Consider the following 15,645-nt stretch of genomic DNA (forward strand, 5'->3'; position numbering starts at 1 on the left):
AAACAAGAATCGTTCTGCTAAGTTCAAACTTAATATATTGGCCATTGAGAACACTTCATGCTAACTGAGACAGCTCTCAATATGCTAATTATCCTTAACACCTGTTGTTTATTGCCACTGACACCATGGAAAACTTTTTATCTTTATTTTCAGCCAGTTAATCTTACAAATGCCTGGATTAAATTACAGATAGCAATATTTCCAAATAAATTACACTAATCCAGTATCATATTCCCAAACTTATTAACATACAGAAGTTATCCAACCGTTTTGAATTTACTTATATGAAGATTCAGAGATTCAGATCTAGATCTAGATTTATTGCAACAAAATTGTATATTGATATTGAACTCTTTGAGATTTTCTTTATGTAATAAGTTTCGCAGTAGTCTATGAAATTTATTGACCTTCAGAATAAAAGAAAAATATATTAGCAAAGTTAACTATAATTTATACTCCTATGTCATTAATTAATCATCAAACTTGCTACCTTTGTTACAGAGAATTTAAGTACACTATGTATCACAGAAAGAGGAATATATCTTTCAAGCATGATTTAGATAAAATCGACTGCGCTAATTGGGCATGCCGTCTATTACAAATGAGCTACTTATGTGCTCCTGCCAGACCAATATGATCAATTACTCTCGTCTACGCTATGTTTATCAATTGTAACAGGCAATTAGCTTCCAACTGTTCGTGCATGGCCAACTTGTGTAAAGTCTTTGATGTAAGAACGATAATTCGAGTTGTTCTTCCTCCAGAAAATTATACTCCTAATCTTGAAATATTTGAAAGACGACTATTCAAATTTTAAAAATTTCTCAAATTTCTGATCTTATTACGGTCGCATAATGTTAAATGGTATAACGAACGAAAAGATTTCAATTTACTTGAAATAATTTATTGGAAGATGAAGTTGTCTTGCTTGACAAATAAATCACTTTCAGGTAATTTATTTGCCAAATATTTGGTCATTTCAAATAAAAAAAAAAAAAAAATAAAATAAAATCTTATATGAATAATTATCCGAATAAAAGCTCATAACTTTGTATGACGCGCGAATTTAAGAGCCTGTTAATAATACGATAATCTGTTATTTATTTCCTATTGAATATTCATTGTCCTTAATACCGATAAAGCTAGTTTGCTACTTGAGATTTTGGTTGGCAACTATGTGATTGCGGATTTTATCATTAGCTGGTAATGACAAAATCCGCAATCACTTAGTTGCCAAACCAATATTTGTATGTCTTATTATCAAGAATATTAATTACAAAATATGGTGCGGTCCATAATATGTCATTGAACGATATTACGCACGTAGTCTGATCATGGAATTATACTACACTTGTACTATCACCTATTGATCTCCCAAGAAGCTTAATTACACATTACAATAGTATAATTTTTATCTGGAGGAAAGTTCCATCATACGCGGAATTTTTGGCATTACAATGACACATAAAAGATAGTAAAGATTTCCTTCCTAAAAAAAAAAAAAAAAAAAAACTACATAAACTGCATTAATAATTTATCTGTTTTAGTGAGGAGAAAGAGAAAGGATAGAGGAAATTGATCAACAGACTGTGAATTTTGAAGCGTTCATGAGAAACTTGCAGTTTCTAATAAAATATTCAGTGTAAAGTATTTGCTACAATATTCGAGTAGGATGAGGAAAAACTGAATCTATATAATTATTCATAGCTTATTGATCAATCATGCGACGAGTTCATTCAGGATATTAGAGGTAACTCGAGGTGTAGTAAATGTGAGAATTTATTAAGAACGGTATATCTGGTGTACGACATATTTGCACATGTTAAATTAATTAAATAAATATAAAAATCACGCGAAATCCTAAATGAAACGTTAGCCAGACAACTGTGTCATTAGAAGCATCTTCTTCTTTCTTTTTTCAATTCTTTTATCCTTGCTTTTTTTTTTTTTTATTCCTTTCGCGTAACGACTTCTATGAATATGAACGTGTCATGATCTCTGATATGATTTATAACTTTGGTTAAGAAAAATATATATCTCTATTTTTAATAGACGCATGACCCAACGCTAATTGCCTTGAACTTGTATCAGAAAAGTAAAACGAAATTTGTTGACACGTACCGCCACACAATTCAGTCTAAAGACATATAGATCGCTATCTTTAACATTCATCTCATAACACACATGCCAAACTTCGAAACCTAACCAGAGTTCCCTGGCAATTAACTGGAAATGTGGAAGTTGTTGTGCATATTTTAAGAATACGATCGCATCTTTCTGATAAATTATTCAGAGTTTCATTATACAAGTGGAAGTCCAAATAACAACTACGTATCGCTAGACTTCAAAGTTCTATGCTTCTATTAAAATTTAAAGTAATTAGAATTAACTATAAATAGATTAAGAACGATATTATATATAAAACATCTGAAGCATATTATTTGTTATAATATGTAGTAAGTGGAACGAATCTCTGTTTCAGTTCCATTCCTTCAATTGTGGTCGTAACAATAAAAGTTTGTATACAATCTGCAGTCTGTATATCACATAATTTGCGAGCAATAAAAGCGTCATATTTTTAAATCTAAAATAAGCTTCTGAAATTTTCCTTCAAACGTATATGCAGCTAATGGCCGGGAACCCTTTCTGTAACATTAAACGCTCTCTTCAACAATAATTTTCTATATTTCAAAGTTTACACTTGGACTTGATTCGAACGCTTTTGTACAACTTCCTCTCAGAAGAATAAAACATTGGCGACATCCTTCGAACCTTAGCGAATCGCGAAGCGGAGAAGACAATTTTTACATATTAAATCTTCTATGGTGATACATATGTATATTATATATGTATGCAAAATAGGACCCATTTTCGTTCGTTCGAAAGTAATGATTCTTATTATAAAAATAGATCGCTAAAACTAAACAAGACTACATGATTTAATACATAGGATGTTAAATATTCAATTCTTCCAGCCTAAGAGCTCGGTTCTTGAAAATTAAATTCAACAGTTCCGAAAGACTCTTGGCAGGAGAAATTAAATTACATACTTTTCTGTCAATGCTCTAAATGAATCAACATTCAATGTACGATTCTAGATAATTGTAAATTTGCAAGCCTCCATTGACGTCGTGTCGAGGGGCCAAGCGTCAGAAGATTGTGATTTGTTTTATTCATTTCCACAGCCCCTTACGAAAATACGTTTATATTTAATTAGATTAAACAAAGACTGAATAAAGGCACTCTTAGACCGTGTAACAAAATTGCATAGAGACAGAATGAAATCTCGTCGTACGCTAGACACTTGTTATGCAATACATTGATTCTTAAAACTCTTGGAGTTGAAAGATCCTCTATAATAAACCGATAAGTGTACTGCTTATGAACTAACTAATCGGTATTTCCAGACTGCAGACATTTATGCAGATTCATACTTTTATGAATATAATTAATAATTAATAGAACCTATATAATAGAAAAATCTACATAATAAATTTGGATATTTTATACATCTTCGACATACATTATTGCCCTCAAATTTCTTATAAGTGTATAAATATCCGCAGTCTAGACGCTTGCATAATACAGAAGTGAAATCCCAGCACATATCTGTATTTAACAGCTCCGATTTAACAATCAAAAATGTCAGTTTCGCATATGGATCTACTCCCAAGTTGCTTAAATAGAAAGGAAAATAACAAACGACCCTTATGAGAATGCTCATAAATCGCGCTGTGAAAGAAATTGGATGCTTCGAAATATAGCACAGCCATATTTTTTATTTGTTATTTAGGCAACGAACGGAGATATCAAAAGTTATTCGATTCTCTGTTTAGTTATCTAAAAATATGATCTCTATCGTGTATCATTGCCTTTAGCGATATATTTAAATGTACATAAACCATCTCGAGAATCGTTGAAAATTTTTCGTAGCGGTTCATAGAAAGGGTTAAGTATACTTATATACTCTACACGTTTCTCTTTACCTGTCACGATAGGGTACAAATGTATTAAGGCGACGATCATGACGGGTGTAATCTGGTGTAAAAAATTCATATTAAAAGTGTGTGTCTAATTTCCAAATGTAAAATGTACGTCGTGTAAAAATCTATATCTCCATAAATGGTAGAACGTTGTTCAAATATTAAAATTAAATAAGAAACGAAACAGAGCTATGTACAATGGTGCATATACAGATCTTAATCTAGTTTATCAGAAACCAACGGGAACCTGACTATCCGCAATTGTCGACCGAAATCGCACACTACGCTATCTCTTAACGCTAACATTTGTTTTACGAAAATACAACTATCTGTGTGACCCAGTCTCACTTCGCGTACAGGCTCTCCCGTCCTCACGTCCCAAACTACTAGTGATCCCTGAAATCGTACAAGTTGCAAACATGTCTCATATTTTCATGAACCTTATCCACACGATATTTACGTGGCAAGGGTTGCTACGAAAGCTGCTAAACTAATAAAAATTTCATCTCATTAGAATAGAATATATGCACATACCTGACTGCTGGTTATGAGTAAATGATGTGTTAACATGACTAACTGTAAACTGTACGCTGATCTGTGTGCTGGAAGAGCATGTAGTAAGTGTCCCTGAAATCGTTCCCATACGCATAACCTCTCATCAGTACCAATGCTTATCACGTACGACACAGAACACGTAATAGCGGCTATAGCACCATCGTGAGCTTGTATACTGTACATACACGTTCCTACGAACAAAAAATAAAAATATGATTTTGTTATAAAAAGTTATGATTCGCTATCTAGTATACAATATAAGTACCAGTTAAAAGATCCCAGACACACAAAAGGCCATCTTGAGACCCACTGCCGGACGTCATAGGACTCACCCTGTCAATGAATAGACAGGATATGGGGCCACAATGACCATGGAGGGTATACAATGGCAACTGGTCCTCCAGCCTGAAATTGAATTTGAAATTAAGTAAGCGTAACTAGCGAACGTTTCAGAGAAATCATGAAACAAAGATACATACCTATATACTTTAAGAGTGTGGTCCTGACTACCAGTTAAAACTCGACCACCCTCGCTGTCAAGCACCGTTATTGCTTGCTGGTGTGCTTTATGAGAGCTAATTTTCATGCAGCGAAGGTCTTCTTCGGATTGCATGACGTTATTTATATCCATAGGTGAGCCAGCACTTCCTGTTCTGACGTGAGCTAAAAAAAAGTAACAGTGTAAAGAGCAGTGTATTTAAATAGTAACAAATGAACTTACTTCTTCTATAGGAGGTAAAGCCCCAGTCAATTTGTTGACCTTCGCTATAACTTTCTAATTGTAGAAAGTCAATGGAACCGTTTAATTTAGCTGCCACCACTCTACTGCCGATGAATTTTACGACGGATATTCCGAGTCCTGATCCGTCATCGAACAAACACTAAAGTATTTCATTTATTTTTATTTTTGTTATTTTCTAAAATATTAATATTGATATTGATATTGATTTTTTTGTAATATTCACCTTAAATTTACCTGTAGTACCTTCCCAGAATTCTAAACTGCCGTTTGCACAACCCACGACTATAAGGTTCTCCTGATAGTCCATACACCAAATAGGAGACACTGCGTGCGAGATTTGCATAGTTTTATCTATATTCACAAAAGTCACATTGTCCACTACACCGGACGAGTTTAACTGTACACTAGGAATGCACAATTGTTCTAAACTCCCTGAATTCTGCAGCTCGTCTATAGACCTATTATGTTCCTCAAAGAGATGTTTATATTGGTCACCAAAATCGAATCCTTGCTCGCAATATTGCTGTGCTTGGAACTGTTTCACCGATGTAAACTTGATATTTATCGCTGATTTTAAGTCTGGAAGATCGTAAGCGTTGTCCAAACTTTTACGACTATTTTTCTTCTTCTCCGAGCTAAATTCATTGATTTGATAATCATAGTCCAGCGTGTTTCCCATTGAATGCCTTTTTCTATTATCATTTTGCCCTCTGTGCATATTATATAATCCAGGAGAGGATTTTCTGCAGTGGACAGTCGACGCTGGCCAGTAGTACGATCCAAACGGATTAGTGTTCTCCATTTCCCCTCTCGAAGGTGGCGAGCCACTTTCGTAATCCGACATTAACTCATCCACGTCCGGCGTTGTGTGATTCAAGTTTTTATTAGGACTACTAAAGAATTGTTTTCTATCTATGTGAATTAACTGTTCACCCGATGTTGCATCCCACACTTTGATGTGTCCAGCTAAACAGGTACTGGCTATGGTGTTGCCGTCTGTAGCGATGCATTCTACTTCTTGAGCGTGACCTTCAAGTACTAGGGGTAATGCCTCTAAAACCAATTGTGTTGCTGAATCGTGTGCCTTTTCTGTCTGATACCAACTTGCTCGCCATTCGGCGTAATTTCTCGAGCAAATACATCTATAGAGGACAACCATTGTATAGGTGACGACAATAATACTAATGAGACATAGCACTGTCGCTAAAAATATTTCCATCGGACTGGAGGGAATGAAAGGAGCATCCGCGTTAAATCCTCGACTTTCTGACCTTGTTAGTAATTCCATATCTGTAATAAATTTTTAATTGAATGACTGTGTCGTTAATTGTATTGATCATTTTTTTATGTTATATATACTTACCTGAGAAATCTAACGGATCGAAGGCGACAGTCGCAAAACTCTGCCATTGAAAATGCTGTACATCATTTGGATTACTGATTTGTTTCACTAATTGCGGACTGACAGCATGAGACAGTTTCATAGTAGGTAATACAATTATACGTCCACCGGCGGCAGAGATGTTGTACATTGAAAGGATCGAAGACCAGTGATAAAGCGATAAACGACTCCAAGGTGGGAATTCCACTGGTTTTAATTTATTCAATTCATCGGTAATATTATTTGTTAAATCACCCTAATGTATAAAAAAACGCGGTAAATTAAAGTTTATGTTCTGGAAATTCCATACGTTTAGCGTTTAAAATAAAATAAAAAGATGGTCTCTAAATTACCTGTTTGTTCAAATGATCTGGAGCAATGGTTGCAGAAGCAATTGACACTGATTTCATGGTATTTAATTCGACGTAATTGCTCGAGGACTGAGACCTGTCTACTGTGTATCCATCAATATCTGATTCTGGTTTTAATGTTTCGCTTAGATGTATAACATGTTCAACAATGCCAGAATTGTAAATGATCATGCTGATCCAGACAACCATCCATACCATAAAGGCACGCTGAAATATTCGAGTTCTTGCCCAGAAATGTACTAGACGTAAACGTTTTGGAATTTTGCCAAATGTATGAGTGTTTTGTGTATTTGGAGCTATGACATTCGTCGGGCCACTAGATAAACCATTTAATCTCGGATGAGATTTTGATCGGAAAATATTTGGTTTTCTATTCGTTATGGTCGTCGTAAATTGCTTACGCGTAGTTGGTATGTTGGGCAAGTGAAACTTCGACGTTTCATTAGACAACTCAGTCCGTCGGATATCGATAGCGAGGATTGTTGAAAAGAACATTATTTGCAGGAAGAAATCATTGACTAATCCCACAATGGCAAATATACAAAATTCTTGTATGGCTGGCACAAAAGTAAACAATCCAATTGTCAGGATTGTTACTTCTGTAAGCAAATTTTTGGTAATGGACCAACCCTCTTTGGAGAGGGCTTGAGCAACGCGTATTTTCACATCCAAATGTGCTGGAGTACTCACTACACTTTTGGTTAATACCAACACATTTTCTAGCCCAACTATAATCACCAAATATGGGAACACTTCTTTTCCACTTAAACTCAATGTTAAGCCAAAAAAAAAGCAAATACCCACAGTCATAGACAAAGAACCTATCACTGTTACTGTTGCACTAAAAGCTATTCCAATCTTTGATTTCACTAACTCTATTTTACGCACAGAGAAATAAACATAGAAAAACAAAGCAAAAAATGTCATCATCAGGGGGAAAAAGTCACTATAGTTAAATTCACCAGGATAAAGAATATGCAATGTTTCATCCATTGGAATGTAAGTAGCATTATCATTTTGCGTCTGATGAAGATGATAGTAACTTTTCAATCTATGTTGTAATCCTTTTATAAACCTGAAAATAAAATCAACCAAGTAATATGAAAAATAATTGTCAACTAATTACACTTGTCAATTAATTACTTACTCAGGGTCATAGTCCTTTAAGTAAATAGTTACTGCATATTGTAAAATCCTTTGTCTAAGTCGAATTGGATATCTTTTAATTCCAGTTTCTTTTAAGTTCATTCCAAACATTACTTCGGCTAAACTAATTTTACCTTTTTGTAGATTCTGTAAAACATAATTTTATAATTAAAGCAAATCTTTTTGGATATTTTATTATTTCTGGACTTTATTCAATCCACTGTTGTCATACCTGGTACGAATATATAGTATTTATAAGATTTGTATCTTGTGCATACAGTTCAATACTTCGTTGCCATAGATTTGCAGGTGAAAGAACCAAGCAATTGTATTCTGGCAAAACCTCTGACTTTTTGCCATTTCTTTTTTTAACTGCCTCAATATGTAAGCAGACTTGACCTAGTGTCTTTAATCTAGAAGAAATAATAACAATAAAGACACAGCATAACTCAAAGAGTCAATTAAAAGCAAACAACTTACGTTTTTGGATGCTGATAATTCTGTATGATTTCTAAAAGATTAAAAACTTCATACAGTGGACCTCTAAAAGCATCCATCAGTGTTAACTCCTCTGTCCATGGTATAACTCCAACCCTTAATACCACTTGTTGCACATAAAACACAGAGTTCTCTGTATTGTTTTCAGGTACAATAGTATGGTTAATTATTGTCCTTGGCACGTTGCCAGGCATTGGTAAATTAACCAAAGGAGAGCTATAGGAAAAAAATGACAATTATTTTTTAATTCCTGTTATTTGTTGTAGGATACAAATGAAGTAGTATTACTAACCAGCATAGCAATACAATCGAGATTGCCAATGAAATGATTGCAATGGGATGAGACGAACAAAACAGGCCATGGGCATAATATAGCCCCGCCACCCTATCTGGTAAACTACGAAACATTTCACTTTAAGGTTGCCTCACAAACATATCTTACATCATGTAGATATACATATTATTAGCATATGACCTGAGAACATTTGAAAAAAAGATATGATAGGTACAGTAGTGCATAATATGCATACAAAAGAAAAGACATTCATAATAATATTTGCTACAAAGAAATTCACAATAAACTAAATACAGTAGAGATCATAGATTTATTGGAGCACAAGAAAGGACATTCATAATACTTGTTAAAAGGAAATTCGCAATAATTTAAATACAATGTATCATGGACTTATTGAAGCATAAGAAATGATATTCATAATAATATAGAGATATAATAATAATCGCAATAATTTGAATATATCTAATCAAATATACGTGTATGTAAACATTTACAGGGAATGATTTCAGAAAAGAAAAAGAAAACGTCCAACGTATTTTTCTTTACGTTATCAACGACATTACGCAATTGACGTATTATTCAATTCACATTTTTAGAGGAACGAAAGGTTCAATGATGCACGGCGTGCAAGGTTGCGACGAGCAAATGCGTTTTCGTCGAACCAAATCCGTGACGCAATAAGCGGCACGAATAAAACGATGATTGGACACGACGAGAAAACAAGTCGACGTTGCACATCACTTACGTATGCGTACCACACTAATTATATCATTTCTCTCAGATCGGTCTCTTCATTTCAATTTACATTGTCGGACGAATAATCGACACAGTAACAAATGAAAACGAGACTCTTCCTCCACACAAAATAAATCCACTATAAAATGTACATTATCACTCTTCTAGCACCATGCTAAAGAAGATTCTTCAAGTTGCACTCCACGCGAATAATTTATACGCATGAAAAAAAACACTATTAGTGCGATGAAAGATATCCTTTATCATACTTTATTTTCAGTAAAATCGAACAGATAATCCAGTAGAAATTGTAGTTTTATAAAGATACAGATACGAGCTCGAACGATTTTGAGGTTAGGTTCGCTCGTCGTGGTTGCGCGTATATGTGTAGATGATAGTCGAAATTGATCTCATAACGCGAAACGCGACGTAAAATGCGCAAGAATCAGTCACACGTGCTTTGAATCGTGCGTCATTTCTCGAATAAAGGAGAGCAGAGGCGAGTACGAGCACGACGATGCTCGAGAAACGACTTCGTAAACGAGATGAGTGTAACCAGAGAACCCGAACACGGCCGGCGTAAATTTCCTGAGTGCACTGGCCGGTTTCAATTTAACCCGCAACGACACTGCACAGAGTGGTAATTTATTTTTAAACGATCCGGTCGAGCCTCCGACTGGCGACCAATCGCAGGTGCATTAATGTTATGCAGCCCAGCTGAGCCCCTCTCGCGCCTTTTGCCACGCACGTGACAAAAAATTTGATAAATCTGTGGAATGAGACCGTCGACAAACTGAACCAATTCTCTTGGCTTCGTGTTTTTCTCCACCTCTTTTCTCCACCCTCTTCAACCCATCAAGGACTAAACGTTGCATCAAGACAGCATTTCATTTGCAATTTATCTAATCAATTTTCATTATCAAATTCTATTTTTTTTTTTAATACTGTGTGCTAGTACCTATTTAATATTTTTTCATCATCTTGATCTCACAATTTTATAAAATTTAAAAAAATTGAAGTATTTATAACATTATGAAAAAGTTTTGTGAACATATAATTTTGAAATGATATCGTCAATAAGCAATTCTCGCATTTCAAATATTGTTATTAATATTAATAGATTGGGTAGATTAACATTTTGCACTGTACTTGTTTATTAGTGCATACAGACAGAAAATGTATTAATTCTCCGGTTTGGCATAACGTGAAAAAGAATGAATAAATTTCTGGTTTTATTACTGTTCTTAACACAATTTTTACATTAAATGATTTATATGGTAGCTGTGTACATGTTCAACATATAATACGAATTAAATCAGTGATATTTGAATCTAAAGGACAGTAAAATGATTTATTTAATTAGACGATAATTGTGTAGGTTATTAGTATATTAAAAATAACTTACAAAACATACTTGTCTATTTTTTAAACTTCCAAGTATAGATTAGGCTATATATACTTCTATACTTTATTATAAATTCTATTCATATTATTATACATTCTGTTATATAAATTTCATAGCCAAAAGTACGTAAGTTAAATTGTATTGTGTCTATAATGTTTTATTATACAAATTTTCATATAAAATAAATAAAGAGTAATGTATAAAAAGAGAATAGTATGATATATAGTACCTATTTCGAATTTAAATTCTATTTGGAGAGGAGAACGCAAGTGGCGCTAGTAGTTTCCGCGTTTTCCGCGTCGGTCGGTTTGAATTCGCGTTTTATTGCACGAAATTGTGAAAATTATACAGGAAAGTGACTTCAATTACTATAAATCTTTCTCAAAGAGTGATTAAAAGGTATACTGTTGTATAAAATGTTATAATTTCGCAAACAGTATCGATAATTTATTCCGTTTCAATGTTTGTTACTTCGTATGAGAACATCACTGACGCTTTACACGTTAAATTTATTTTTCATCTAACGCTGTAAATTTGTCTGTTCTAGGTTTAATTCAACTACTGCGGCAATATAACGGGAATAAATCTAAGTGGAGTGAAGTAGGAAAGAAGTAGGAAGAGTAAAGCAACCGTTAATTTAACAAAATGGAAAGCATTGTCGTAGGACCAAGTAATTGGTGAGTCTAATTGAATTTTTTTTTATGTGTGAGTAGAAATGTATGCGTGCGCAGTATTGGAGATATTATAACGTTGCAATAGTTCCAAAATAATCAAGCTATATAAATATGTATAATATCCCAATATTTAAAAAAAATTTTTATTTCTGTATGTATTTTTTGATACGTATTTAATACCTTAGTTATAAAAAGAAAGATTGTTGCGCCAATAGAAACCTTTCCGCCAATTACAACAGGTCGTTCAGACATATTTGCATTTTTATTATGTTTACTCTATCTTGTCTTGGTAATATTTTACAGTTAATCACGACCGTGAAGTTCGGTATTCAGCGTTAGCTTTTGATGCAAATTAATTTTTTTTTAGATATAATAAAGAATAGAGAGATGGAGAAAATAAGATTTTAATCAGTGCAAAAAAATTGATCATTTGTCAGGATTGCGCAAGAAGAATGTTGTACTTGAATCTTTGATCTTAAATCTGAATCCAACTGCTAGTTTAAACTTGCATATATTTTTGAAAAGTTATAAAGATATTGAAAGATATAAATTGTTATCGTTACAGTAAAATTCAATTTCTTCCCTGGACTAAAGTTACTTGTTATCGTTTAAATTTGATCATTAATTATGTTTATTATTTTAGAAGACAAAATTTTAATTACGTTTAATACATTATTAAAAAAGGAAAAGGTTACAAATAATTAAGAAACGCCATCACATTCAGAACGGAATAATCGCATTTTAAAGTGATTTGCACTTTGAACGAGAATACGCTGGATAAAGCTGTACAGAATATTCTGGACACTCGACGCTTTAACTTGACGCTCAGTCCAAGCAAAGGAATCGATTCTCACCGCAAATTTTTTAAAAATAAAAATTCCCCGATAGTCATGCAAACTATATTACGTTCGTAAAATAATCCAAATATTTGATTTTGCTTTTCATCATCGGTAGAAAAATGATTGAAAGGAAAGTCTCTATCTTTCAACAATAATGTAATGTAATGCTTTCATGTAAAGATCCGAATTTTTCAGAAAATTGCCCATTATTATTGATCTTGTTTCTTTCTTTCAAAAGATAAAATTGTTCCTCTTCCTCGATAACTCGATATTTTTCAAAATTTGTTAGGATTTTAGTATAAATAAAAATTCTAATTTTTGCAAAATTCGATTAATTCAATTTTAATTTTATTTATTATATATTTAATTTCACGGTATTAAAATTTCTAAACGAGTATTATATTTTAAAAGATTCCTTCTCCTAATGAAAAGATTCCCCAAAGGCTCTGACTGAGTTCCAAAAATTCTCACTGACCTTGAAACAAATTAAAACCTCAAAATAGATTTCTAGTTTTATCTGAGAATTCCCGAATCGCTTTAAAGCAAGATGAAATTTTCTCAATTTTTTTTACCAATTTTGAACCAAAACGGGTCAAAAGTTACACGACGAACACGTGCTGCACAGTTTTGAGCCAGACTGCTCAGCCTACGAAGCTTTGAGCTTTTTGGACAGCCTTCTGGATGGACTGCGGCCATCTAATTTCGCAGCCGCTTAGTTATTTTTGCGAGCTCATCCACCCAATATCGTCATTTAAAACAGAAATACAACAGCCGGCGTGAATTCTATATTATTTTACAATTATATTCTTTTACTTAGAAGATTTATCTATAATTTTGTATAATTTTCTTGTAAAAGTTTAGATATTTAGAACTATCTGCTTCTATTTTGTCAACATTTTTAAAACAATTTATAATAGGATATTTTGTCTCTTAACAGTTCAGGTTTTACATGATTTCTAGATAGAGAAGTATCAACATTTTTAAATTGCACTTAACTCTAGAAGTTTGGAAGATTCTTTCAGATCTAGACTAAGTTTAGGCTCTTTCAGTTCTAAGGCTTTTACTATTTTCTCAATTTTAGATTCTCCAAATATATCTTAAATGAAATTTTTCATTTCAACATTTCAGAATTAATATTTCAGGGAGAAAAGCTTAAGAGACTTGTCTTTCTTCTTTTTCTTTTTACCTCTTAGTTATTAAGATTTTATAGAGGTAAATAAGTTTTTTAATACTGTTTCAATTCTAGATTTCTCAAAGATGCTCTGAATGAAACTTTCCAGTGAAGCAGCCCCCAATGGTCTTCCACTCTTGAGTTCTTTGTTCTCTGCTTGAAGAGATTTATTATTATCACCTAGACAGTGTCTAGACACAGAGCAAGTGTGTCAAAGAATCTTCTACAAAGAGACCTTCAAAATTGTTTTACTTTTACATTGTAAGAAGCTCTTTACTGCATCTGTATTATGAAATTTGTGATTATGGACTTTCCTTTGTCCCTTACTTAAGAAGGATCACTATTATCATCAAAATACTTTGCAGTATCCTACAGTTATACTTATGACATAGTTCCTGATGCTGGTAGCTTCAGATAACAAACAAATTTGGATATTTGCTGTCATTAACAATAATGGAAAATTTCTGATTGCGAGAGTCTTCATGGGCATAAGTTTGAAGTGTGAAGGTTATCTGCTATTCTTCATGACTGACAGATATGAATTTCGTGTCACGCATGTACCTCATGACTTGGCTCATCTATAGCTGTTCTACATTTTTGGACACTGATTTCTGTGTCCCCTCTTTGAAATAAATTTTTCTTCCTAGTTGAATGCTGGAATATTCCATCTTAGCAAATCTTGCTTCAGAATCTCTCTTATAATAAGAATAAAAAAGCCAGAGAGTGTTAAAACTTGGTTCTCCCTACCACAGTATTCTTTCTATCAAAATAATGTAATTTACTAATTACGTAATCGTGATAAAGTGGTACACATGTTCATTTCAATGTGGCAATAAAGTAATTAAAGTTCTATGCTTCTCAGGCTTGCCTTTTAACCCATATTATATCACATTGTTGAACTTACATACAAAATCATCATAATTAGCTTTGATATGCATGACTGACCTTATTCGCCACTTGTTAACAAATCTTTTACATTATCTCTCCGCTATCTATTTCATTAAATAGAATCCTTGTACTTCATTCAAAGCCAAGATGATTTCTCACTGCTGATATTCCATGCATTCCAGGGAAATAAAAATTTCACTATTAATCTATCTTCACAAAATATTTACTTCTCGGTTGTCTATCCTCAGAAAAGTCGAAGCATGTTTGCGAATTGATTACATTTGAGGCCGTCGCAGTAAAAATAGACCATGGCGTATCTTTTCTGAACGTGAATTTATAATTTTTATTTATTTCAACAAGTTGCATGAGTCGTACAAAAATGCCGAAATGCGTATTTTCTAAATGGAATCAGTTATCGTATAGAATATATATTTATAGATATAACGTTGCTACAACAATATATATAATTATATATACAACATATTATTCAACATACACGTTAGCTAGGGAATTATTCGTTTAACCGAATATTAGAAATGAATTTTCCTCTAAATGCCACTTTATAGCTTCAAATTATATATTTTATTATATAATACTATCTCGACTATTATTATATTTATATATTATTATATTTTATATCTAAGTTACAATATTATAAATTTAATGATCGTTCTCATGTCCCATGAAGGGTAGAAAGATTTGATGCCTTGTAGAAACCGTGCAATCTGCTGCACGAGGAAGCCCATTTACTGAACTTGTTCGAGGTGAAATCTGATCTTCCAGCAATATTTTTGCTTTTCAACATTCATATTGACGTACATCCACGTAATATTTACCGTGAATATTTATGAGAAGCCGCTGCATAGAATTAATTATATGAACTTACCGATGCAAAGCATCGCCTCTTTTTATCTGCTTTCCTCGTGTTATAAATTGCCATGAACTACGGGTGAACAGTTTTA

At 33.1% G+C, this 15,645-nt stretch overlaps 1 protein-coding gene and 1 long non-coding RNA gene across 5 annotated transcripts; one reads left to right on the plus strand and one right to left on the minus strand.

Annotated features, from left to right (window-relative positions):
- Positions 1-1,761: 1,761 nt before the first annotated feature.
- Positions 1,762-10,562, minus strand: LOC122576550 (sterol regulatory element-binding protein cleavage-activating protein). Of its 4 annotated transcripts, none has more exons than XM_043747010.1 (13): positions 9,560-10,562; positions 8,969-9,151; positions 8,659-8,892; positions 8,411-8,591; positions 8,180-8,325; positions 7,015-8,107; positions 6,644-6,917; positions 5,504-6,570; positions 5,260-5,419; positions 5,018-5,201; positions 4,804-4,943; positions 4,518-4,729; positions 1,762-4,379 (listed from the first exon to the last, which is right to left on the minus strand). In XM_043747010.1, the coding sequence occupies exons 2-13, from the start codon at positions 9,082-9,084 to the stop codon at positions 4,200-4,202; spliced, it is 3,987 nt and encodes a 1,328-aa protein (XP_043602945.1). In that variant the 5' UTR covers positions 9,085-9,151; positions 9,560-10,562; the 3' UTR covers positions 1,762-4,199. The 4 variants fall into 4 exon arrangements, with proteins under 4 accessions (XP_043602945.1, XP_043602944.1, XP_043602946.1 ...); XM_043747009.1 differs by having other exon boundaries at positions 9,466-10,562; XM_043747011.1 differs by having other exon boundaries at positions 9,727-10,561.
- Positions 10,563-11,232: 670 nt separating this feature from the next.
- On the plus strand, positions 11,233-15,072 carry LOC122576558. The gene is made up of 3 exons (XR_006319793.1): positions 11,233-11,510; positions 11,659-11,788; positions 13,871-15,072. It is a non-coding gene; the product is annotated as an uncharacterized LOC122576558 (long non-coding RNA).
- The last annotated feature ends 573 nt before the right edge of the window (positions 15,073-15,645 follow it).

Source organism: Bombus pyrosoma, linkage group LG16 (assembly GCF_014825855.1).
Source record: "Bombus pyrosoma isolate SC7728 linkage group LG16, ASM1482585v1, whole genome shotgun sequence".
In the NCBI taxonomy this organism is placed as follows: domain Eukaryota; kingdom Metazoa; phylum Arthropoda; class Insecta; order Hymenoptera; family Apidae; genus Bombus; species Bombus pyrosoma.

Excerpts from the sequence above, each read along its gene's own strand:
- LOC122576550 (XM_043747010.1), bottom strand. The coding sequence starts at position 9,084 with ATGTTTCGTAGTTTACCAGATAGGGTGGCGGGGCTATATTATGCCCAT. Across the intron at positions 8,326-8,410 it reads ATACTATATATTCGTACCAG|AATCTACAAAAAGGTAAAAT; the intron begins GTATGACAACAG and ends TATGTTTTACAG. Across the intron at positions 6,571-6,643 it reads CGATCCGTTAGATTTCTCAG|ATATGGAATTACTAACAAGG; the intron begins GTAAGTATATAT and ends AATTTATTACAG.